This window comes from Salpingoeca rosetta (genome assembly GCF_000188695.1).
Source record: "Salpingoeca rosetta unplaced genomic scaffold supercont1.11, whole genome shotgun sequence".
NCBI classification, from domain to species: domain Eukaryota; class Choanoflagellata; order Craspedida; family Salpingoecidae; genus Salpingoeca; species Salpingoeca rosetta.
Genome location: NW_004754923.1, coordinates 387,455 through 412,454, shown reverse-complemented (window position 1 = coordinate 412,454; position 25,000 = coordinate 387,455). Strand labels below are relative to the sequence as shown.

General features: G+C 55.9%; 6 protein-coding genes across 6 annotated transcripts in view; 3 read left to right on the top strand and 3 right to left on the bottom strand.

Moving 5' to 3' along the window:
* PTSG_04783 (uncharacterized protein) overlaps positions 1–176 on the bottom strand; it is a 2,617-nt gene extending 2,441 nt beyond the window's left edge. The window contains exon 1 of the mRNA XM_004994043.1: positions 1–176. This exon is cut by the window's left edge and continues 47 nt beyond it. Within this exon, the coding sequence (XP_004994100.1) occupies positions 1–122 (122 nt within the window). The 5' untranslated portion in view covers positions 123–176.
* Positions 164–3,990, top strand: PTSG_04782 (uncharacterized protein). Its single transcript, XM_004994042.1, has 11 exons — positions 164–365; positions 606–787; positions 989–1,133; positions 1,361–1,456; positions 1,830–1,894; positions 2,062–2,139; positions 2,408–2,551; positions 2,747–2,807; positions 2,979–3,094; positions 3,299–3,390; positions 3,611–3,990. The coding sequence occupies exons 1-11, from the start codon at positions 245–247 to the stop codon at positions 3,882–3,884; spliced, it is 1,374 nt and encodes a 457-aa protein (XP_004994099.1). The 5' UTR covers positions 164–244; the 3' UTR covers positions 3,885–3,990.
* Positions 3,991–4,230: 240 nt separating this feature from the next.
* On the top strand, positions 4,231–13,592 carry PTSG_12212 (uncharacterized protein). The gene is made up of 22 exons (XM_004994041.1): positions 4,231–4,414; positions 4,654–4,759; positions 4,949–5,040; positions 5,231–5,309; positions 5,445–5,571; positions 5,757–5,900; positions 6,141–6,301; positions 6,511–6,589; positions 6,761–7,236; positions 7,433–8,088; positions 8,212–8,281; positions 8,505–8,597; positions 8,798–9,381; positions 9,617–9,698; positions 9,852–9,894; positions 10,105–10,225; positions 10,417–10,563; positions 10,728–11,839; positions 12,140–12,285; positions 12,554–12,666; positions 12,784–12,861; positions 13,124–13,592. Exons 1-22 carry the CDS (start codon positions 4,314–4,316, stop codon positions 13,440–13,442), a joined length of 4,929 nt encoding a protein of 1,642 aa, XP_004994098.1. The 5' UTR covers positions 4,231–4,313; the 3' UTR covers positions 13,443–13,592.
* PTSG_04779 (RDX protein) lies at positions 13,472–17,537 on the bottom strand. Its single transcript, XM_004994040.1, has 8 exons — positions 17,317–17,537; positions 17,038–17,121; positions 16,685–16,780; positions 16,232–16,506; positions 15,747–15,977; positions 15,377–15,473; positions 14,331–15,248; positions 13,472–14,082 (listed from the first exon to the last, which is right to left on the bottom strand). The coding sequence occupies exons 1-8, from the start codon at positions 17,341–17,343 to the stop codon at positions 13,918–13,920; spliced, it is 1,893 nt and encodes a 630-aa protein (XP_004994097.1). The 5' UTR covers positions 17,344–17,537; the 3' UTR covers positions 13,472–13,917.
* A 192-nt stretch (positions 17,538–17,729) lies between these two features.
* Positions 17,730–22,981, top strand: PTSG_04778 (CTP synthase 1). The gene is made up of 11 exons (XM_004994039.1): positions 17,730–18,054; positions 18,254–18,283; positions 18,425–18,595; positions 18,855–18,952; positions 19,194–19,301; positions 19,467–19,640; positions 19,896–20,177; positions 20,429–20,645; positions 20,825–20,995; positions 21,814–22,044; positions 22,253–22,981. Exons 1-11 carry the CDS (start codon positions 17,883–17,885, stop codon positions 22,519–22,521), a joined length of 1,923 nt encoding a protein of 640 aa, XP_004994096.1. The 5' UTR covers positions 17,730–17,882; the 3' UTR covers positions 22,522–22,981.
* PTSG_04777 (branched chain ketoacid dehydrogenase E1) overlaps positions 22,785–25,000 on the bottom strand; it is a 3,289-nt gene continuing 1,073 nt past the window's right edge. The window contains exons 5-10 of the mRNA XM_004994038.1: positions 24,729–24,901; positions 24,384–24,475; positions 24,134–24,196; positions 23,811–23,956; positions 23,555–23,641; positions 22,785–23,362 (exon numbers count right to left, since the gene is read on the bottom strand). Coding sequence (XP_004994095.1) covers positions 23,222–23,362; positions 23,555–23,641; positions 23,811–23,956; positions 24,134–24,196; positions 24,384–24,475; positions 24,729–24,901 — 702 coding nt within the window. The 3' untranslated portion in view covers positions 22,785–23,221. The remainder of the gene's footprint in view (positions 23,363–23,554; positions 23,642–23,810; positions 23,957–24,133; positions 24,197–24,383; positions 24,476–24,728; positions 24,902–25,000) is intronic.

The window sequence follows — 25,000 nt, the reverse complement described above, 5'->3', positions numbered from 1 at the left end:
ATGCTGTTGTCTTGCGCCTCTTCTGTGCCTTCTTCCTGTTTTGTTGGCATCTCCTTCAACCCCTCCTGCACACCGACATCAGTGCCACCATCATCAGCACACACCCACTCGCGCTTCAGCATCGTTGTTGGCGTTTGGTCCTACCGAAAATTGTTTACGTCTTCAACAACTCTTCCCGACTTGCGCCACAACCTGATCGCCGCCGCTCAACAAATACCACACGCACGCACGAACGCCGGCGGAAATGAACGTGACGTGCACGACGACGAACAACCTCACCACGGTGGTGTGTGATGGTATCCGTTTCACTCAAGAAACATCACACTACCTGACTCCGGGATCTGCAGAGTTCTTCGTCAACATTGGTGTGTGCATGTGTATTTGTTCCGTGTGTTGAGGGCGAATGAAATGTGGTTGTTGCGCTTGCCGTTCAGTGCTCTGCCACGAGTGATTGATCACGCTTCTAGTGCTTGTGAACCACCGATGCTTGCCTTGCCGGCTGCCTCACTGTGATTACCTGCCGTATTGTATTGCTTTGCGCCATTGCAACTTTGCCACTCTTCCCTCGTCCCTTGTTCGTCGACAACGGCATGGGCACCCATCAGGTATTTCTGCAGCGTTAGTGTTGTTGGCGGGTGTCTTCAGCGGCCTGACGCTGGGCTTGCTCAGCTTGGACAGCACGCAGTTGCAGGTTCTCTCCGAGGCAGGCAAACCAGAGGAACAAAAGTATGCCAGGCGCATCAAACCACTTGTCAAGCGACATCACTTGCTCCTCGTCACTCTACTTGTAAGCATCGTAGCTTGTGTGTGTTGTGGCGTGTCGTGTATGCATGTGTGCGTGTGGCTTGTGCGTGTGTGTGTGTGTGTGTACGCGCCCAAACCCATGCGCTACATCGCTGCAGTGTCTGAATGCCTTTTGTTCTTGGTGCAATTTCTGCTTCTCCTTGTTGCTTGGTTGTTCACGCTTTCCTCCGCCTTGGGTTTGCAGTTGGCGAATGCGGCTGTGAACGAGTCGCTGCCGTTGTTTCTGGATGACCTTGTGCCCGAGTACATTGCCATCATCATCTCCGTCACGGCAGTGCTGATGTTTGGCGAAGTCATTCCACAGGCCCTCTGCTCTAAATATGGCCTTGGTGAGGCAGCATACTGCACGCACTTGGTGGCGAGATGACACGTTCGCATGCTGCTCGATTGTCCTCAGTAGTGCCGTCATCGTCCGTGCCGTCGCCGTTCACGTCCTCGTCATTCATGTCAGCATTCAGTCGGCGGACATGCCACTCACTGCGTCGCCCTGCCTTGTCTGTGTGTTTCGCCACACCTCACCTCACGCGTCCATCCGTCCATCTTCACTGTGCGCCAGCGATTGGCGCGTTCTTTGCACCGATGGTGACGCTGCTCATGCTGGTGATGCTGCCCATTGGCTGGCCGCTCTCCAAACTCCTCGACCTCATCCTCGGTGCGCTGCTTGTACTGCTGCTTGTGTGTGTGTTGTGTGTGTTGCGTGTGTGTTGTGTGTGTGTGTGTGTGTGTGTGTTTGAGGGAATGTTGGGTGTGCTGAGTGTCAGAGCAGGTGTGTTGAGTTTGTTTGTTTGTTTGTGAGAGCATGTGTTTGTGCGTGTGTGTGTGTGTGTTTGAGGGAATGTTGGGTGTGCTGAGTGTCAGAGCACGTGCGTTGAGTTTGTTTGTTTGTGTGTTGAGAGAGAGAATGTGTGTGTGTGTGCGACTGTACACGCAAGTACATGAGGGTATGCAAGTAGGCATGTGATGGCAAGACCAGTGTGTGTGGCTGCCGCATCACCACTCACGTACATCATTCGGTTTTCTGGCAGGCGAGCATCACTCTGCGTTCTTCCGCCGTGCGGAACTCGGCGTCCTGGTGAACATTCACACCACGGTACGGTCACAGCCAGTACACAACGTGCACATCTCGCACGCGGCCCGGCGTGGGTCCTGCACTGCAACCCACTTTACCATCACTACCACCTCCCACCACTTCCCACCATCACCACCTCACCATCACCATCATCTCACAACCTCGATGGCTCCCGTCCACTGCATCAGAACGACGAGGACAACGAGGAGCCGCTGACGAGCGAGGAAGTTGCCATCATCCAGGGAGCGCTCGAACTCAACTCAAAGGTCGGCCCTGCATACGCACATGCAAAATTTGTTCGTGTGTGCGTGTGTGTGTGTGTGCGTGCATGTGTGTCAGTGCTCAGGTATTATGCGAAGGTCGACAGCCTCCAATGCTCACCGACGCGTGTTCTTCTTCTTCTCCCCTTCACGCGTCACACATTCCTCGTGCACTCCCATCTCAACCCCTTCCTCCACCTCCACCTCTCCACCTCCTCCACCTCCACCATCTCTCCACCTCCTACCGCTGCTGCTACTACTTGTCGTGTTGCAGACTGCGGAGGACGCGATGCAGCCGCTGGACGTCATCTACATGCTGCACGTGGACCGCGTGTACTCGACAGCGCTCGCTGAAGAGATTCTCGAGCGCGGGCACAGCCGCATTCCTGTCTTCAAGGACACCCGCCACAAGACATCGGTACGTGCTGAGTTGTATATGGGTGTGGCTGTGTTTGGTTGTGTGTGCGTGTTTGTCTATGTACGTGCGCGCGCGCGTGTGTGTTCGTGCCTGTGTGTGTTTGGATCTGCGTGCGCGTGCTTTGACCTCTGTGTCGTGGAAAACTGACATTGTGCTCACGTCCTCACGGTTGCTCCCGTTGTTCCTCGCCGACAGCACTTTATTCTAACAAAGACGCTCATCCAATATCACAAGAACTCAAATGTCCGCATCGCCGGTCAGAACACACACGCACGCGCGCGCATACACGCACACATACACACACGCACGCACACACACACACACACACAGAACGATCCCTGTATTGTTCATGGACACCTTTCTGCCGCTTTCATTGACGCTTTGCCACCACCACCAATATCACCACCACCACCACTACCGCCTGTAGACATCCGCAAGCACGCGCTGACGCCATTCCCGCGCAATATGGGCCTCTACGCGTGCCTGAAGAAGTTCAGGGAGGGCAAGTCGCACATTGGTGCTGTCCTCAACGAAGACAGAGAGGTGTGCGACTCGTGTACATGCGTATGTGCGTACATGTGCGCCTGTGTCTATGTGTGTGTGTATGTATTGTGAGTGTTTTCACTGGAATGACCTCCGCGCTTGTGCGACGAAGACATGTTTGTGCTTCATTGCTCGCTCAATTCGCTCACTGTAGCGTCTCATCACACGCGTTCGCCGCCACCACCACCACGCCGACTACTGCAGGTGATTGGCATCTTGACGCTTGAGGACGTGATTGAGGAGCTGCTGGGCGCAGAGATTGTTGACGAGACGGACCAGTTTGTCGACGTCGCAAGGTGCGTGATGCAAGGTGGTGTGTGTGTGCGTATGCGTGTGTGTGTGTGTGTGTGCGTATGCGTGTGTATATGTGTGTGAGTGTGTGTGTGAGTGTGTGAGTGAGTGTGTGTGTGAGTGGGGGGGGGGGGTTGCTCCTTCCCTTTCTTAACTCACGCAACACGACCACCACCACCACCCCTCACCACGACCACGACAACGACGACGACCACCGCCCACCAGGCGCATTCTTGCGAGCCGGCGGCGACTATCGAGCACACAGCGCGCGTCGTCATCTGCAATGATATCGCGAACGGCTACGGCCGTGCGGGCGGCAGGCGCGATACAGGTCAGCGACGCCGTGTCTGTGGATACGGGGATAACAAACGGTGGCGGTGGCGGTGGTGGTGGCTCCTCCGAGCGCACGCCGCTGCTGCGTACGATTCCCGTCTCTGAACCGGTGATGCCCATTATGGAGGCGTCGACAGAGGACGATGGCGACGGCGCATTTGACTAAAATGGTCGCATCCACCCGCGCGCCCACGCGCATTTCATACACACAGACCCAAACTTTGTGTTGTCCTCATGACAGAGTCAACCGAATACACACAGAGACAAAAGGAGAGAGAGAGAGAAGGGGGGACAGACAAAGAGGGTGTGTGCGTGTGTGACGGAGACAGAGCAGCGTACACACACACACACACACACACACACACACACACACACACACACACACACACACACACACACACACACACACACACACACACACACACACACACACACACACACACACACACACACACACAAAACACAAGAGACACACAAGGCAAATTTGTTCGACACCATAAATTGCAGTGACTATCGGCCAGTGGTGGCGGTCGCTTTCGACTGTGCTCGGAAACCCCCGTCCTCGCTTTCCCCTGCTTCTTTCCACACCAGCAGCATGGACGCTGTACCGCTTCGCTTGCTGGTGGACATGATTGTCCAGCGAGCGTACAAGGACCTCGCAGACATGACAGAGACCGTGGCACCGGCGAGACAGCGGTAGGGTGCCTTCTTTGTTGGGTGTGTCGTGCGTTTGTGCTGTGTATCGCAGCCTGTTTGCGTGGACCCGTACTGACGTTTGTGTGGATAATCAGCATGGTGTCGGACTGTTTGGAGCTTGAAGTGGGTGGCGGCAGAGCTGAATGAGCGGCGAGCGTGAAGCGACGTGTAAGCTCGCGTGCTCTTCCAAAACGTTTGTAACGGTTGTGGCTTCGCCCTGCTTTTTGAACCACGGGCAGGCAACAAGAGTTGATGCGGTACTTGCACGAGGCTCGACAACGGTTCATGCGACTGTTGGTGATACTTCGATGGCTCTCCAAGAGCGGGCAAGCCGACAACGTTGCGGTGCGTGTCAAACCACTGCTTTCACTTCTACATTGCGCCATGAGCAAGCCGGACTTGCAACACCACACGCATGCCACCCATTCCTGTCGCTCTCGATCCCGCTCGCCTGCTTATGACTGACTGTTCTATTCATGCGCGTCGTGCGCTGTCATGTGGTACATGTATGTGTGTGTGTGTTGGGTGTGACAGACGCTGGTGCAAGCGACACACATGAAGCATCTCACCGTCTTGGAGACTGCAAATGCGCTGCATGGGCATGTAGAGTCCATGGCAATGGCAACGTACGTCGTTGCAGTGTTGTTGTTTGCGCGGTTGGGGTCCGCGTGGCCTGGTTTAGCGTGCGCGCCATGCTGCTGTATGTGTCGTGCGTATGGCTGCTGCTTTCATTGGTTTGACACTCTCCTTTATCCCCCACCATGCCATCTTGTCCTAACGGCTTTGCATGCTGTGCATGCTTTACTTGCTTCTCAGGCTTCCCAGCTACGACGTGCCGCACGCTGTTGACGTGCTCGGGTCTGGGGAGTACCCGCGGATGCCACGAAACATCGAGGTTTGCAGCCCTGTGCAACATTTTCAGCACCTAACACTGTCTGCGCGACCAAGCACGCCCATTCCTCATTCACACACACACACACACACACACACACACACACACACACACACACACACACACACACACAACCAGTTGCTGCTGCCGGAGCCGCCGCTGCTGAAGAGCGACGTCGACCGCGCACTGTCGTGGCTCCACATGCAGATCCGCGGACGCCTGGCCGACGAGCCGGCCCCACGCGGGCTCTCCGCCGTCACCATCGGTGCGGTTTTGCTGCTGGTGGTGGTTGCTTGCTTGGTGCTCGTGGTTGCTTGCAGGCGCACGTGTGCTGGCACATGTCACTTGGAAGTGCTCTTTCCCTTTTCAAATGAGCATCTCTCGCAACACACACACACACACACACACACACACACACACACACACACACACACACACACACACACACAGGCAAGGGCCGGTTGACGCTGACGTGTGGCGGGCTGTACAGCATGGCGTTTACAATTGACAACAACTCGGCAACGTCGCCGTGGCGGCTGCTCACGGTGGACGTATTTGTTCGCGATGAGTGGCGCCTCGACGCACACGCAGCACGTGCGTGCAATTGCCATGTGCAGGCACTGCCCTATTGGTGGTGGTGATGGTGATGGTTGCTGCTGTTATTGTTGTGGTCACTGTGCGTACACCTTCGCTGCCCTCTTGTACCTCACACACACACTCACACACACACACACTCACACACTCACACACACACACACACACACACACACACACACACACACACAAACACACAAACACACAACACACTGCTTGTGCGTGCGCGCGTGACCACAGCTGCGTCGTGCGAGCGGCTCGTCACTAGCCCGCACATTGAGCGGTTGCGCCGGCTGCTGAAAGGAATCCTGGACACAACGCGGGACCAGCCCCTCTCCCGCTGCTGCGCCGCCATCCACACATTCTGCCTCTCGTTGCAGCTCAACACCATGGCTGCACAGGTGCCGCTGCATGCTCTGCTCTGCGCCGCTGTGTGTGTGTGTGTGTGTGTATCAATGCGTGCGCGCGTGTTCATGTGTGTGTGTTGATGCATGTTTGCGTGTCTTGAACGAAACGACGCTTCTTGAGCTCAATTCCTTCTGTTGCACATGTGTGTGTGTACGTGTGTGTGCGTACGTGTATGTGCGTGTGTGTATGTGCGTGTGTTCAGGCGGAGGCGCTGCAGAGGACGAAGTGGGGCTCGTCGGTTGTTGTCGACGCGTCATCCTCGCCCTCATCGCTCAAACTGAGTACGTCAATGCTGAATTCATCCGCAGCCCCTTGCTGAATGTCAACACACACACACATGTCATACTCACTCACTCACGCACATATCACATGCACTCGCACAATGATGCATACACACACATAATGATGCATACACACACTTTGACGCACACACGCACACATGTACTCTTCAGGTTTTTGGCCGGAGTTCAAGCGACTCGTGTCGCGTGTCGAGTCGTATGATGAACTCGATGGAAACCAGTCGTCATCACCACCATCGTCATCATCATCATCATCATCATCATCATCGTGGTTGGCGCTGGTAAAGGCAGCAGCCGGCGCAGCGCCACCACCCGGGTCAACACAACCTGCATCACAATCGTCGTCGAGAGGAGGTGGAGTGGAGGGCTGGGCCAGCGCGACGCTTGAGATTGTGAGTCCGCTGCGGCCACAAACGCCCACAACTGGCAGCAAACAGGCAAGAGGACACCACGCCAACCACAACCACGCCAACCGCACCAGCGACGACAGTGGTGACAACAGTGGTGGTGTTGATGAGGGCGCAAACAATGAAGCCATGCCCCCAGTGTACGATAGTTTTGACTTTTACATTGACGTGAAGCCGACACCAGTTGTTGGGATGGACGGCAGCGATTACGACGCGTGCATGGTGAGGGGCCGTGTCACTGTCATGTTGGCATTATGATTCGCGCTGCTTTGCCTGTATGTGACGTATGTGTGGCGTATGTGTGTGTGTATGTGCTGGAAGTTGGATCTTGCGTTCGCTTGCACCTGCAAGACACCCACACATTCACACACACGCACGCACACACACACACACACACACATTCACTCACACGGAGCAGGGGCGATCGCCAAATATGCAAGCACTGCTGACTTGTGTACAGCGTCGCCTGTCACATCACTTGCTTGCAAGCATTCGCGAGCAGCTGGCGGCAAGCGCGCTTGTTGCGTCATGCGCAGCGATGGTCTCCTTTGGGCCAGCGCCACAAGATCCGACAACACCAACAGCAGCAACTACAACTACAGCTACAACAACAGCAGCAGCAGCAGCAACACAACCATTGTCATTGTGGAGGATGGGCACGAGGTCTGAAGGGCGAAGCGGTGGCGTGATGGACACGCGATGGCACGATGTGGCAGATGATGATGGCGGTGCTGGCAACAATGATGATGATGTTGCTGATGATGCGATGTGTGTGAACGTCACGTTCCCCATTCGCGTCGAGGCCACAGCAGCCAGTGCCGCCGCTGCTGCGATGAAGAGCGGCGATGCGGAGGACAGCGGTCCCTCGCTTGGCACCACATCATCACCCTCATCCCCCGACGTTACAGCGCTGGAAACGCTGACCCCAACGGAGGAGCGGCTATCGCTTCGCGTGTGTCCGGATTCTGGGCGCCTGTTCCTGACCACGTGCCTGCAGGCAACAGATCTCCATGCCGTTGAGCAGGCAATCAACTTTGATCCGCTCCAGGCGCCAAGCTGCATGCATGCGGCCATGTACGTTTCATTGCATTTGTGATTGCGTGTGTGCTGGATGTCAGCGTTGACGTGCACAGCAATAAGTGCGCATCTTTTCAAGTCAGCTTTCACACACACACACACACATGTACACATGCACAGGAGGACGTGCGTATTGGATGCGGTGATTCGTCGCATTGCGTCCTCTTCCTTTGCGACAGAAGTCAAGATGGTGAGTGCCTGTGCTGATGTTCATGTGCATGCAGCACCAGCGTTCGTGGCATGGGCCAAGTGTTGCTCATATGCGGCTGCCCTACTTTCTCTTACCCCACAATGCACCCACACATACATGCACCGACTGGGTGTGCTTATTCATTGACACACACGCATACTCACACACGCATTGACACACACACACACACACGCATACCCACACGCGCATGCTCATGCGCCAGACGTCTCTTGGCGGGCTGAGTCACGTGCTGGATGCGGACACGCTTGCCTTCTCCCGCTGCTTCATCTTCCTCGACTACCCCGGCCACGCCCTGGTGCGTGGTTGCAGCATTCACTGATTACCACTGGCGTTGTTTGCATGCTTGAGCAATGCTTACGCTCTGTACATCAGTCAAGCGCGTGTATAAGTGTGTATGTGTGTGTGTGTATCATTGTGTGCGCATCTCCGTTAGCCGCAACTTCATCTCACCGCTTTCCCCATCCACACACACACATACACACACATACAACACAGTTGCTGTCTGTGTCTGCATCGCTGTCCATGCGCGTGCGAATGCTCGCGTGTCACATTGAGGCACCGTACGAAGTTGCTGCCTCCTTCCCCGGCCACACCGCCACCAGTCCGCACATGTCCTCATCCTCCTCCGTCGCCACCGCCATGCTAGCAACAAACGCCAAAACCAACAGCGCTCGCGCAGGCAGCACGAGCTCGCCTGCATCTGGCGGCGGTGGCATGACACCATCGTCGTCGACGTCACTTGGTCTCTCTGCGCCGAGCCGTGGCAACACACCTGCGCAGACACCAACATCCGCGGGCGCCACCCACTCGTCGCTGGCGCCGTCATCAACAACAGCGCCTGCGCCGGCTGTGCTGCGTGTGTACGATTCTGCACGGGCGGTTGTAGCGAGTGCGCTGCGGATGAGCACGTGCGAGATGCGGCAAGCGGAGGGGCGGCGGTGGGATCGCATCTGCCAGGCAGCCGAGATGGAGGGCGCTCTTCGCGTCGACACCGTCATGGACATTCTTGTTGACAAACACCAACACCAACACCAACACCAACAGCAGCAGCAGGGGTTGGCAGATGCGCGCTTCAATTGGTATGTTATCTGCTTGCTGGCGCCTGTCGCATCATCTTCATCATCGTTGTTGCCGCGGCTTGCCTGTGTGTTGTTGTCTGTTTGTCTTTTCTGTCTGTCTGTGTGTGTGTATGTCTCTCAACCTCACATATTCTCACGTACACCTACACTTAAAATCATAACCACTCACACACACACACACACTCACACATTCTCTCTCCCTTGTCTTTCTCTCCTTTACCTGTCCGGCCACCAGGAGCGAACTTGAGCAGCGGCGCCTGCAGCGCCAGCTCGCCGTGACGCGCTTTGCAATGCTCCTCTCATGCGTATCACGACAGGTGTGTGGCGTGTATGCGTGTGCCTGTGTGTGTATATGTTGGAGGTGTGTTTGTTGTGTGTGATGATGCGATTACTGTTTGTGTTACATTGTTGTTGACGCCTCACACATGATGGTGTGTGCGCTGTGGATGTCTGCCTTCGACTCACGACAGCTGCGAAGCGACAGTCTCCGTCACTCCCCACTCATCTCCCTCAGTAAGCACGCAAGCAAGCAAGCGCACACAACGACACACGCATTCCACCCATTTTGCTGTCTCCTTTGCCGTCTCGCTTGTGTTTCCCTCACCACATTATTGCCGCCCTCCTGTTTCAAACACCAGCTGCCACAGCCCATACTCTTTGTCCCTCACACTCCCTCTCACACCCTTCCCTTCAACAACCAACAAATTGTGCTGCACATCACAGGCGATGCGCAGTCGTGGTCGCTGCTGGAGACGGGCGTGACGTTCCGCATCTTCAACCTCGCCACCTCCCCGCTCGTTCCCCTCAAGTCTGCACACCTGCACTGCGCAGCCTCTGGGATATGGTGAGAACGCTTCTTTGCGCTGTATGTATACGTGCGCATATGCGTCTGCGTGTGTGTGTGTGTGTGTGTGTGTGTGTGTGTGTGTGTGTGTGTGTGCGAGCAAGCACGCATTGGTGCCAGTTCTTCAGGCCCATGTACTCATATGCGGTGTTCCTTCAACGTCACCATCACCTTCACACCCGATTGCGCAGCCGGTGGCAAATTGCCATGGACACATCCCGGCTGCCGTCGTGGCTGCACCAGCGCCAGACCGTGGCTGACAACGACTCGCTTGCTCTCAAGGGCCGCTTCGATTGGGCTGCAGGCACTTTCACCGCAACCAGCCTCACCCCTGCTGGGTTGGTCGTCTTGGCTGCATGCATGGTGGAGCATTGCCTGTCATCACCTGTCCCGCTTCTCACATGTGCAACTGCGCTCATACTCACCTGAACAACAACAACCCTCATACACACACTCTCTCATACACGCATACACACATACACACACACACGCACGCACGCAGGTGCTTGGATGCGCTGCAGCGGCCGTGGTATTCACACATGAAGTTCCTGCAGACGGTGTGCATGCTGCGTGACGAATCACTGCCGCACCACAAGCTGCTCTCGCTGCACTCGTTTGGCGCCGACGGGCTGGAAATTGGCGTGCACTGGAAACCAAACGCAGACAAGGTGGTACCAACATCGTCCTCTACAGCAGCAGCAGCAGGTGCAACCGCGGGCGCAGGTGCAGGAGGAGGAGGAGGAGGAGATACCAACGTCAACAGCAGCAGTGCCGTGCTTGGCGATGCGTTAACGACCACCACCTCCGTTGCCATTGACGCAGCCACAGCAGCAGCGTCTGCCACCAGCGGCCACGATGGCGTGCTGGGCAACATCACAACTGCCGGCCTGCCCACATCCGGCAGTGCCGTGTCGCCAGCGCCACCATCGCCGCCAGCGGAGGAGGAGCCCCAGCTGCTCGTGCTGATGCGGTTTGTGTGGCAACACTCCCGTCAGGAGTTTGATGTCTCGCACCGCTGCCCGCGCGCCGTTGGGCCGGACGTTGAGCTGACACTTGATCGCGTGCGTGCGCTGTTCACGTTTCTGCTCAACAAGCGCAAGCACGGGCTGTCCATTTTGCTGTTCAAACTGGCGTCCATCCAGCCCACGCTGCGGCTCATGTTCACGGGCCCGCGGTTTGGCCTCAAGGTGTTCCCTCGCACGTTCTCCCGCGTGTTTGTGTCGTACCGCCAGTCGTTTGTGGGCGAATTCAAGTTCTGCAGCAACGGCGCCGTGCTCGTGCGCGACATCTTCCAAACGGCGTTTAGAACGGAGCCGGCTGTGCAGTACTTGGCCAGCCCCATGCATCCCATGCCTAGGCTCCAGCCCTTCATCGCGCACCTGGCACAGCGGCTGATGCAGCGGCGCAAGGGCTTCATTGCCATCCACGGCAATGTTGTCATGGCGGACGTGCGGGCGCGCCAGCACGTGTTGCCGCTGAGAGACGGGGACGAGTGCGATGCGCTGACCAGGTACCTGAGCATCGTCGGCGTGTGCGAGTGTCTTGCTCGCCTGTGCAATCAGCTGTCCGGGGCCACTGTGACTCAGCAACCAACGCGGGAGAACCCTTTGCTTCGTACGTTGAAGCGTGTGGGCTTGATACTGCTGCTGTTTGCGTGTGTTTGTTTGTTTGTTTTTGTGTGTGTGCGTGTGTAGTGCGTGCGTATGTGTTGCGTGTGTGTGTGTAGTGCGTGTGTGTGTGTGTGTGTCTGTGTCTGTCTGTCTGTCTGTCTGTCTGTCTGTCTGTCTGTCTGTGCACGTTCATGCAATCGACATGCAAGCTGGTTTAATATTGCCATCAGACTGCCCCCTTCCCACCCCAACCTAACATGACCATGTGCTGTACTTTGCAACACCACCACCATTACCGCCACAGCGCTGCAGATGTATGTGCCGCCAGCAAAACTGACGCTGGTCATTGAGAACTTTTCGCGCTTGGTTGCGTCGTGGTCGTTTGATGAAGGGTCGCCCTCGTACACCTCAGACATGCTCATGGTCTTGCAAGACATTATCGACAAGAAGGTGCGTGTGTTGTGTTGTTGTGTTGTGATCTTGTGTGCGAACCACCGTGCGTGATTTACCAATGGCTGATACGGCTGCACCTTGATTTTGGAACCGCTCATTCATTCATTCAATCAATCATTCGTTCCCTCATTGTACGCGGTTGAATGAATGTGTCGTGTGTGTGTGTGTGTGTGTGCGTGTGTGTGTGTGTGTGTGTGTGTGTGTGTGTGTGTGTGTGTGTGTGTGTGTGTGTGTGTGTGTGTGTGTGTGTGTGTGTGTGTTCCAGGTTGCCGCCCCGCCATTCCCGGAGGCAGCTGCATCGCTCTTCCTGAAACTTCTGCTTCTGCCCATGAAGCAGGTCACCGACGTCCTCTCCGTCTGCCGATACATGGACGCTGGGTGAGGAGTATGCGTGCGTGTATGTGGTGTGTGTGTGTGCGCGCGCTGGCCGCTTGTTCATGTGCCTGCAGCAGCATCTCACATGCGTCGTGACTGCTCACTCGTCGCGACCGTCAGCATCGATCTGTGCGTGACGCCACCAGCCGGCATCGTCTTTGCGACCGATGGCGACACAGACTGCTTTGCCATCGCAAGGTGCGCTGCTGTATTATGCGCATGTCACTGCGTGTGTGTGTGTGTGTGTGTGTGTGTGTGTGTGTGTGTGTGTGTGTGTGTGTGTGTGTGTGTGTGCTGCGATTCCTCGTACCTGCTGTACATCTGAGCGTGCGTTTCTTTGACCACATGTGTGGTCAATGTATCTCGTCCCTCCTTGGCACTTCACTCATTTCACCCATGGATGCCATTGCGTTCTCTTCCTTCCACCACCACGACGACGACGACGATGACGCTGCACCAGGAGCCCTGCGCCGCCTGGCCAGGCCCGGTGGTTCGGGGTGGTGTTTCTGATTCGCGGACCATCAAATGAGCACCACGTCGTTCCACTCCAACTGTCTGTGACACAGGACCGCATGTCGCTGTGGCCGCCAAACAAACACAAGACGCACCCGCGGCGGCTGCTGGCGTTCAAGCAGGCGGCGGCGTTTATTCAGGCAAACGCAGAGAAGTGGCGCACGGTGACCATGCTGTTTGCGCTGTGTGAGCACCTCTACTCGAACCACGACGACCTCAGCCTCTTCCCGACCATCGCACAACTGCAGCAACTGCCATCAAAGTAGCACAGCTGAGTGCTTGTTTCTTGTGTTGTGTTACGTTTGTGTGACTGTATGTTGGGGGTTGGCTGGAGCTGCCACATGTGCACATTGCTTGGAATTGGAAGGTATTGATTGACATGAACACGTGCGACCAAGTAAAAGAAGAAGAAGAAGAAGCAGCAAGGGAATCCGGACACAACAACAAAAAGGAGAGAACCAAAGACAACCAGGCAGCAAAACTAACAAACAGCCGGAAGCGCGCACGAACAAGCAAGCAAGGAGAAATGTAACCACACAAAGAACGACACACACGCACACCACAAACATGCACCACACACACACACACACACACACACACACACACACACACATAGGTACATACATCCACAGGTGCATACTTACGAAACAAACACGGCGTCACACACGCAAAGACAAAGGACATGCGCAGCCAAAACAGACATACACATTCACAGCCACGCATGCGTATCCGTGTTGCTGGTTACATGCTCTCAAAGTCAAGGATGCGTTGGCGTGTGTTTCCGGCGCGAATGCGTTGCAGCGTCTTGAACTTGTTCCTGCCCTGCGACTTGTTGAGGCGGTGCAGCTTGTCAAACGCGCTCACCTTCTCTGGATCCATGGCCGCATCAAGCTCCGCACCAAGGCTCTGGTTGGTGTGGAAGAAGGGGGAGTTGTGAGCAGGTTATGGGGTGGAGTGCCACACAGGTGTCCTTTGCATCGCACGCTCATATATGTACGCAGGTGCATACACACACGTGTACACACACACACACACACACACACACACACACACACACACACACACAAACACACGGACACACACAAACACAAACACACACGGACACACACACACACACACGGACACACAAACACACACACACACACAATGCGCACCTCGAGCTGCTGGCGGATCCGGTCGTTCTTCATCGCAATGGCGTCGCGATCTCCAACCTCCCACGATGGGCCTCCCTTACCGTCCCCTGCACTCAAATCTGTTGGCCCCGCCTGGACACCAGCCGTGTACACCCCGCGCCGCACCTCTGTACCTCCGCTCACACCAGCACCAACACCAACACCAACACCGGCGCCAACGCCACTGCTGCTGCTGCTGCTGCCCGCGTCGCTGGCAGGCCGACCCAGCTCCTGCGAGTGCTGCATTGCGTCTGGGTTCATGTTTGCCTCCATGAGGTGGAATTTGTCTGTTGATGTCGCGTTCACCAACGCCTTTGCGTCCTCCACCTGCTGCTTCTTCGCAGCCATGAGCGCAGCCTGCAGGTCCTCTGCGTCCCTCTCCCGCTTCGCTGCCTCCGCCTCCAACTGCTTGGCCTTCTCCTCGGCCTCGCGCGTGCGGGCGAGAATCATCCTCTTCTCCTCCTCCGACGCCGTCTGGGACGACCGCATCTGCGCAATGCTCTCCTCCGCCTGCCGCTTCAACCGCTCCGCCTCCAATCGCAGTCGCTCGCGTTCTGCTGCTTCGGCCTCAACCCTCTTCATCTTCTCCTCCAGGTCGCGTGCTGTCTTCTCAGACTGCGCCAGCGCCTGCATCGCCCGCCGCGCCTCCGCCTCGTACTCCTTCACGCGCTTTTCAAGTTCGGCACGTTTACGCTCGGCGTCCATGCGTGCTTGCTTCTCCCGCGCGAGATGTGCGCGCTCAGCGTGGCGCAGGGCCTTTTCCTCACGTGCCTGCGCCTTCATCTGCTGCACCTCGATGGTGTCGCTGCGGCGGCGGCGGAGGTAGAGCTCGTGGTTTCCCATGCACAGCGCGAGAATGCGCTTGTTGATGCGCAGCCGCGACACGTAAAACACAAAGTCCTGCGTGTGTGCGTGTTGTGTGTGTTGTGTGTGTTGTGTGTGTGTATGTGTGTGATAGTGAGTGGTGGCAAGGAGGATGGCCACGTGATGACAAGCAGGTTGAGAAAGAAAAATGCACGTGACCTTACCGGAGCCTTCTTGTCGTTTGGTTTGATGATGAACTTCTTGTCGTTGAAGGAGATGTTTCTGATTTCACTCCAGGGAAACCCAATCTTGGGCGTGAGCCTGGTCGTGTGTGTGTGTGTGTGTGTGTGTGAACGTGTGTGTATGAGGGAAAGGGGGACAATGTGAGTCGCACATATAGAACAGAGTGGCAACGCTTGCCGCTGTTGCATGATGTGACCTCACACACACACATACACACACACAGAGAGAGAGAGAGAGAGAGAGAGAGAGACAGAGAGAGACAGAGAGAGAGAGAGAGACAGAGAGAGAGACGGAGAGAGAGAGAGAGGAATTCCCCCCCCCCCACACACACACACAGTCTCCACAGCGCACCTGTCCTCGAACTCGTAGACGTTGAGCCCAAGCGCGTCCACCCCGAGCCAGAGCCGGGTGCCCTTCTTGTTCTTGATCTCAAAGTAGTTGACGCCGTACATCTCCAGGTCCTGCGCAATCTTGAGATACTCCAAGATGGCGTCTTCTCGCAGCATGCCGCGGTGCTCCGCGTACCAGTTGGTGATGCGCTCCTCCCACTGCGCCCGCGACAGGCGGTGTTGCTCAAGCACCCTGTCAAGCAGCCGTGTTCAAGAAAACAGGGCACGTCGTGTGAGCTGGTGTGTGTCATGCGGTGGCGGCGGGGCTGACCGCGGTGATGCGTGCACTCGGCGTGGTCATGGTGCAGCCACCAGGCGCAGCTCAAATAACCGTACATGCATGCTGCTGCCTCCAAATGCATGTTGCTGTTCATATTGTCACAAACCCATGCACACACACACACACACACAGGTACAGACACACATCACACGTACAGACACACACACCTGCTTGGGAGAAGGCGCTCGTGGCCGAGGAAGCCCGGCTTGTGCACGTCTGGGTTGTAGTCGCCATACTTGGCCTGCACGGCGTACGACGCGAGCAGCACAGATGTCTCTGGCGGGCAGTAGTACTCCTCCGTGAGGATGGCTTCCTTGACCTGCAGGAAGAAGAGGCGCTGTGTAATCTCCTGAATCAGCTCGTCAGACACGTCCTCCGGGAAGAACTTTGCACGGAACTTGAACTGCAGCGGCGTTTCCTTGCGCACATCCTGGGCCGTCACCTGTGGTGACACGTGGTGTTGAGTGGCGATGGTGAGAATGGTGGATGAGATGTCATGAACGAGGTCAAGGGCAACAGCAGCACATGTGGGTACGACAGCGGATGCGGATTGATCTCTGCTGTGGATGGTTGATGATGGATGAGAGCACGGCCTAGAGCAGCAGTGATTGTAAGCACACCTTTTTGTTCATCTTGAGCCATGTGACAAGGCCTTTGCTGTCAATGTACTGCAGTCCAAAGTACCACACCTCCCGCAACCCGATTGTTTTCACAACCTGCACGTGCAAGTGAACGTGATGTGAGAAGGGAGAAGGGTGGCAGGATAAGAAGGGGAAAGGGGGGGGGGTGGAGGCGATTGACAACAACGACGCAGAAATGCGGGGGGCGGGAGAACACTGGCAAAGTGAAGCAGACACACACACACACACACACACACACACACACACGCACGCACGCACGCACGCACGCACGCACGCACACTCACCCACACATACACACATACACTCACTCACTCACTCAGGCTCACACCAACCTGATCGAAGAGCTGTTTGCCTGTGGTTGCTGGGAGCACGGCGAACTCCAGTTCGCAGTCCATGGTGACGACCCTCACATTGATCTAATCGTGCGAGCAAAAGCAGGTAGTTCAAGCAAAGAACGCAACAAAGTGAGCACCATGAAGAAATCAACCCCCACCTCCTCTCTTACAGCGCGGCTGTGCATGCTACCATCTCCCATCCATCACAGCCACCATCATCACCACAACCAGAAGACACCAAATCACAGACTGGCGTTTCCCGGTTACTTGACGTACGGGTCTTTGGCTGCCACCGCGCAGCATGGCTGTTGTCGTTGCTGTTGTTACTGCTGTGTCGAGAAGGGCACACGCAGTGCAGGAGCAAGGGGTGGCGCTGAAGTGTGGGGGGGGGGTGTGTGTGGGAGTGTTTGCTCTGGCGCGAGGCTGTGGAACACAAGGGTGTGTGGTTGTTGCCCGTTTCTGTTGTTGGCTGTGTTGTTGGCTGCTGCTGGTTGGTTGGAATCGAAAAAATGTGGTGCCGCCGCCAAATTTCGATTTTCAAGTCTGACGCGTTTTGCACCTGTAAAATTTCACGGCGAACCGCGACACCACAAAAGTTAGCGCGCACGTTGTCGGAAAAATCCGCGCCAAAGCAGCCGCTGCCTGCCACCACCCGCACACACATGCGTGCGTGCACGGTCCATTTCCACCACGAAGCAAGTAAGCAAGCAGGCAAGCAAAGCAGGACCACACAGCAACTGCCACCGCAGTGCCACAAGGCAAACAACGCGTCTGTCTCAGCAACCGAACCGTTGGTTGAAGCAACCCAAAACAAGCAAAGCAGAGCAAGCAAACAAAGCATCATGTCGTCCAGTCCAAAGACAACTCAGGGCAAGCAGATGAAGTACATCCTCGTCACCGGTGGCGTGATTAGCGGCATCGGTAAAGGAATCATCTCCAGCTCCCTCGGCACCATCATCAAGGGCTATGGCCTGCGTCCAACCTCCATCAAGATCGACCCTTACCTCAACATTGGTGCGTTGCAAAGTGCAGCAACAACATCAACTTGGTGCAGAGTTTGAATGGAGAAGCCAAAGTTTCAAGTGGCTGCTGTTGTGGAGAACCATGAAGAGGGGGCATCCACGCGCACGTAGTTTCCATGCATGTGCGTTCTGACCTCACCACCTCATTGTGTTCATGTCATCCTGGGGCTTGCCTGTTTGAACACATTCAGACGCTGGTACCTTTTCCCCCTATGAGCATGGTGAGTCAATGCAAGCAGCAATGCATGCGTTGGGTGTGATGCATGTGGGCGTTGCGGTATTCGACACGCTGGCTCCATGTCTCGATTTAAATCCATCCACTCACGACACATGTGCGTGCTTGTGCGCGTGCTTTTGTGCAGGTGAGGTGTATGTGCTTGACGATGGCGGCGAGGTTGACCTTGACCTGGGCAACTACGAGCGGTTCCTGGACGTCACGCTGTGCCGCGACAACAACATCACCACGGGCAAGGTGTATCAGAATGTCATCCAGAAGGAGCGACGTGGTGACTACCTTGGCAAAACCGTTCAAGGTGCGCATGTGTGTTTCTGTGTCTGTGTCTGTGTATGTCTGTGTGTCTGTGTCTATGTGGGTGTGTCTGTGTGTGTGTGTGTGTCTGTGTCTGTGTCTGTGCCTGTGTGTCTGTGTGTCTGTGTGTGCGTGTCTGTGGATGCGTGCCTCTGTCTTTTGTTGTTGTTTCTTCAATGCTATCGCACCTGTCGAAAACATCGTGCTCCTCGGCCCTCCATTCCCCTCACTGCCTCATGCTTCATGTTCACATCTGGTTTCAGTTGTGCCGCATGTGACCGACGAGATTCAGAACTGGGTTGAGCGCGTGGCAGCGCGGCCGAACTCCGATGGCGAATCAGCCGACGTCTGCATCATCGAGGTGTGTGTGTGTGGGTGTGGGTGTGGGTGTGGGTGTGTGGGTGTGTGGGTGTGGTCTCTATCTATCTATCTATCTATCTATCTATCTATCTATCTATCTATCTATCTATCTATCTATCTATTTATCTATCTATCTATCTATCTATTTATCTCTCTATCTGTGGTTGATTTGGATACGCATACACATGCTGTCTCGCGTGTGTTCAAACCATGTCTCCACACCATGTGGTGCCACTGTGCAGCTGGGTGGCACGATTGGCGACATTGAGAGCATGCCGTTTGTCGAGGCGTTCCGCCAGTTCCAGTTCCGCGTCGGTTCAGACAACTTTCTCCTCGTGCACGTCAGCCTGGTATGCTGCTCCTGCTGATGTGTGTGTGTGTGTGTGTCTGTGTCTGTGTCTGTGTGCACATCCATGTGTGTTGAGAAAGCACTGGCGCCCTTTGACACCCCTCCAATCTCCTCCACTGCTCTAATCACATTATGCTGCCTGTTTGCTCGTGCGGTTGCATTACAGATCCCCCAGCCGTCGACGACGGGCGAGCAAAAGTCGAAGCCGACGCAGCACAGTGTGCGGGAGCTGCGCGGCCTGGGCCTCAGTCCCGATTTCATTGTCTGCCGCAGCAAAAACCCGCTGCAAGAGGGCATCAGCAAGAAGATTGCAATGTTCTGCCACGTCCCCGAGAACCAGGTGCAAAGCACACGTGTGTGTGTGTGAGTGTGTGTGAGTGGGTGGGTGGGTGTGTGTGAGTGTGGGTGTGTATGTGGATGGGTGTGGGTGTGTATGTGGATGGGTGGATGTGAATGTGTGTGTGTGTGTGTGTGTGTGTGTGTGTGTGTGCCCATGCATGCTTTTCTGCTCGCTCTGCCTGCTTGCATGTTTCTTTTCTGTCAGCATCAGACGCCCTCCAATTGCTCCTGACTGATTTACCCTTGAACACTTTAGGTTGTTGCTGTTCCGGATGTTGATTCCATCTACCGCGTGCCGCTCGTGCTGCTGGAGCAAGGCCTGATGGACTGCATGTGGGAAAAATTCAAGCTGCCCCCACCCCAAATTGACGAGCCTTTGCGCAAGTGGCGCTGGCTGGCGGACCGCTGCAAGTTTGTGCGGGAGAAAGTGCGCATTGTGCTTGTGGGCAAGTACACTGGCCTTGGCGACGCGTATCTCTCCGTCATCAAGTCGCTCCAGCACAGCTGCGTGTACGCTGGCCGCCAACTCGACCTTGAGGTGCGTTTGCGCGCGCACACGTGACTGTGTGTGTGTGTGTGTGACTGTGTGTCTGTGTGTGATTGTGTGTGATTGTGTGTGATTATGTGTTTGTATTGAACGCTATTGTTTCCTCGTGTGTGCTTGCTCGTTGCTCTCCTGTCTGATTGACATCTGTTCTCCCCGCTCCCCCACCCCAACAAAACAAAAAAACAACGTTTTCTCTCACTCACGTACACGCATATTCGCACATCATGATGGGGTGCGTGCAGTTTGTGGAGGCGTCTGCGCTCGAGGAGGATGTGCTGCACAAGGACCCTGTCGCCTTTCACCGCGCCTGGCAGACGCTGTGCTCGGCAGAGGGTATTCTTGTTCCCGGCGGGTTTGGCTCTCGTGGCATTGAGGGAAAGATTGCTGCTGTCAACTGGGCACGCACCAAGGAGATTCCATATCTCGGCATCTGCCTTGGTCTGCAGGTCGCTGTCATCGGTACGTGCAATCGAGACAGGGGCAGCTCGCGGTGGTGGTTTTGAATGCCTTGTATCGAGTGAGTCGTGATGCGCGGTGGCATTCAGGTTGTAGCCGGTTTCTTCTCTCACACTCGTATCCACGCGCGCACACGCACACACACACACACACACACACACACACATCCTGCATTACGACAGAGTTTTGCCGCAATGTGATTGGGTGGAAGGATGCCAACACGACGGAGATTGCGCCGACGTGCGAGCACAAGGTTGTGATTGACATGCCGGAGCACACCCCCGAGCAGATGGGCGGCACCATGCGTCTTGGCCGCCGGCGCACCGTCTTTGTCAAGCCAGACTGCCTGACACGTGAGTTGTACATCTCCGATAGTCATGTCGATGGCACTGGTGCTGCTGCCGCTGCTGCTGCTGCTTGTTGGCTGTGCTTGGTTTTGTTTGTGTCAATGCATACACATCCGTACCCCGTGTGTGTGTGTGTGTGTGTGTGTGTGTGTGTGTGTGTGTGTGTGTGTGTGTGTGCGTGCGTGTACATGTGTGTGTGTGTGGACATGTGTGTGTATGTATGTGTGTGTACATGTGTGTACATGTGTGTACATCTGTACATGTGTGTGTGTGTGGACATGTTATGTGGACATGTGATTGCCGCACCCGTGGGCAATGTCGCCAGGCAAGCGAGCGACCAAGCAAGCGAGCCTCGTTACGTTCCCCTCACTTCTCGTGTACGCATGCACTGCATGACTCGCAGAAGAAGCAGCAACCACTTCAGCATCTGCATCCGGAAGTACGTGCAGGGGTTGTGTTTGACGCCGCTTCAATCCACGATCCGCAGAAGCGATTGCCATTGTCCACACGCTGTATAACTAAGCGCCCGGTCAGACGGGGTGGTGACATAAGGATATTCACAAGTCGATTTTTCCCAATAGTTCGTACGTACGTACTACTACTACGTACCGTCCGTCGTGTGTGTGTGTGTGTGTGTGTGTGTGTGTGTGTGTGTGTGTGTGTGTGTGTGTGTGTGTGTGTGTGTGTGCTAAGTTGGCGTGTTGCGTGTCACACTGCCGCATCTTCGCTTTCCCACCGTCCCTCTCCCCCTCCTCCCCCGCCCCGCTCCCCCGCCCCCAAACGCAACACCTCACCACAAACCACAACACAACACAATACGGCAGGGAAGCTGTACAACAACGTGGACTATGTTGAGGAGCGGCACCGCCACCGCTACGAGGTCAACCCGGACTTGGTGGAGGAGATTGAGGGCCACGGCCTGCGGTTTGTTGGCCACGACGTCGACGGCAAACGCATGGAGATTCTTGAGCTGCCCGATCACCCCTTCTTCGTTGCTGTGCAGTACCACCCGGAGTTTCTCTCCCGTCCGCTTCGGCCGTCCCCGCCTTTCCTCGGTCAGTTGCGCTGTGCTGCTCTCACGCCGCCATTCCACCTGGCGAAGCCACCACTACACCCTTTGCCATGTTGCCAATCACACCCTGTGTCACCAACTACACAACCCCCCCCCCACATGCTGTGTACCAATACGTTGTCATCCGTACTCTCGTGCCTCTTCGCTCACACTTGTCCCTCATCGTCACCACCACCACCACGACTGCTCAGGCTTTGTGCTGGCGGCATCGGGCATACTGGACGCGTATCTCGCTGGCAACCGCATCTCCCCCGAGTACCTCGAGTCGCAGTCAGCCATGTCCAGCCCGGGGTCCGTGGCCGCAGAGAAGCACCTGGCACGCACGCCGCTCGCCTCGCTCGACGCTTCCACAGCAGCGCTGTCTCTCTCGCCGGTGCCCACCGCCCCCAACGGCACTGCACACGCAGCTGACGCGGCCAAGGACTGCAAGGACACAAAGCCCTCACACACCACCATCTAGGCGGGCGCACTGACACCACAACCACGCCATGGCGTCTTACATGTGCTCATGTCCTGCTTGTGTGTTGGTCATGTTTAGTCAGTCATGCTGGTGCCGCTTGCTTACTTGCTTGTTTGCTTGCTTGCTTGCACGTTGCTCACCATTTGGCGCTTGCATAGCCCCTTTCCCACTTCATGTTCACACAGAACTGGTGTCTTCTCTACCTGCTGGTTGTTGCTGGAAACGTTATCCCCGTCCCCCCCCCCTCTTTTGCATCTTTCCATGTGTTTTGTTGTTTGTATGTGACCTCATAGCTTACTTGCTCCACCTAGCTTCGTGTGCTTTGCATCTGTGCGTTTCATTCCTCACGTGTTTGATGCTCTTGCTTGTGCGTGTGTGCCGTATAAACAGCCGAAATCATGGTCTTGACGTGGCAAACACGCGCACATGCAAACACACGCGCGCATCACGCGCACTCGCACACGCACATGCAAAGCATCTCACGCACGCAGCTCTGCTGTTTTGTTGTGTTCTTCTTCCTCTTCAAAACGAAACAACTTTGCAAGCCAGCAGGTGAGTGATGGCACGAAACTGAAATGATGGAGCAATGGATTCACTCAGGAAACACCAACAGAGAAGAGTACAACGGTACAGAGCTGCAAGAGCAACACATGTGCACGTGCGTGCATGCACGCAAAGCGTTGGTTGCAAGATGATCAGATCAGTACTCGATTGTCTTCTTGATTGCCTCGAAGCAGCGGAACTTGTCTGGGACGTAGTACGGCTCATACACGAGCGGGAACGGCGTGTCCCACCCGCACACGCGACGCACCGGCGCCTCAAGATGCAGGAAGCACTTCTCCTGCGGTGTGCATGTGCATGTATGTATGTATGCGTGTGTGTGTGTTTGAAGGTGAGTTGGCGCACAATGACACAGGACAGTCAAAACAAACAACACATGAGTCCTGAACCAACCCCACCACCACCACCACCACCACAGCCACAGCCACCACCACCACCACCACCACCACCACCACCACCATCATAGGCGGACCTGGACGGTGGCGGCGATCTCGCCGGCCATGCCGTTGCTGACGGGCGCTTCGTGCGCAATCACCAGGCGGCCCGTCTTCTTCACAGACTGCACACACACACGCGCGCACACGCATGTGAAGATGATGAGCACACACAAGTGAGGTGGAGTTTGTGCTGGGGAGGCAGGAAACTGCACATATCACACATACAGACACACAAGCAAACAGCCCAAACGAACCAACGAACCAACCAAACACACGGCAGCAGATGCGGACCTCTGTGATGGTTTGCTCGTCCCAGGGGTAGATGGTGCGGAGATCAATCAGCTCACACGAGACGCCAAGCTTCTCCTTGGCCATGTCGCACGCCGCCCGCAGAATGTGGAACTGAGAACCGTACCCAACCACCGTCACATCCGTGCCTGCAGGCATGTGTGTGTGTGTGTGTGTGTGTGTGTGTGTGTGTGTGTGTGTGTGTGTGTGTGTATGGGTAGCTGCTTCAGTGCCTCTGCTGCACCATCCTCCATCATCCCCATTCATCGAACTGCACTACACAACACTACACTGCACGACTGCGTCACTAGAAAGTGGGCGCGCACCTTCCCTGACGACCTCTGCTGACCCGAGCGGCAGTTCATAGTGCTCAACAGGAACCTCCTCAACTGCCAGCACCAGTCGCCCATGGTGTGCGTGTAAGAGAGACAGAGTGCGAGTGTGTGTGTGTGTGTGTGTGTGTGTGTGTGAGTGTGTGAGTGTGTGTGTGTGCTTGTGTGCGTGTGTGCGTGTAAAGTGCAGACATGCAAGGCGGGCCGGAACGACATGTCACGCCAGCAAGCAGGTGTGTCTCACCGGCTGAGCGGTACATGAACTTTGGCTCGAAGAAGATGACCGGGTTGTCGTCGTTGACGCTGGCGAGCAGCAGACCCTTGGCTTGGATAGGGCTGGATCGAGGTCGAATATGCAAGGAGCAGCGTGAAATGCAATGGGCAGGTGCAGTACTCAACAGCGTGGCTGTTGCATCAAACACACATGACGTTCAACTCCTGTTTCACACACAACACGCACACCCGTAGAAACATGCAGACGTTCACAGTTACATTCACATACAGACACGCACACACACACACGCACGCACACACACACACACACAAACACAAACAAACAAACAAACAGAGAGACAGCACTTGGGCGCACCTGCGAGGGATGACGACTTTGAGGCCGGGAACGTGTGCAAAGAGCGCCTCGGGGCTCTGGGAGTGGTACAGGGCACCGTGGCCAACGCACCCATATGGGGAGCGAATGGTCAGCTTGCCGCAGTCAAACTGGTTGCCGGAGCGGAAGCGGTACTTGGCAGCCTCGTTCACAATCTACACGCAGTGGAGGACGTGTGTGTGTGTGTGTGTGTGTGTGTGTGTGTGTGTGTGTGTGTGTGTGTGTGTGTGTGTGTGTGTGTGTGTGTGTGTCGG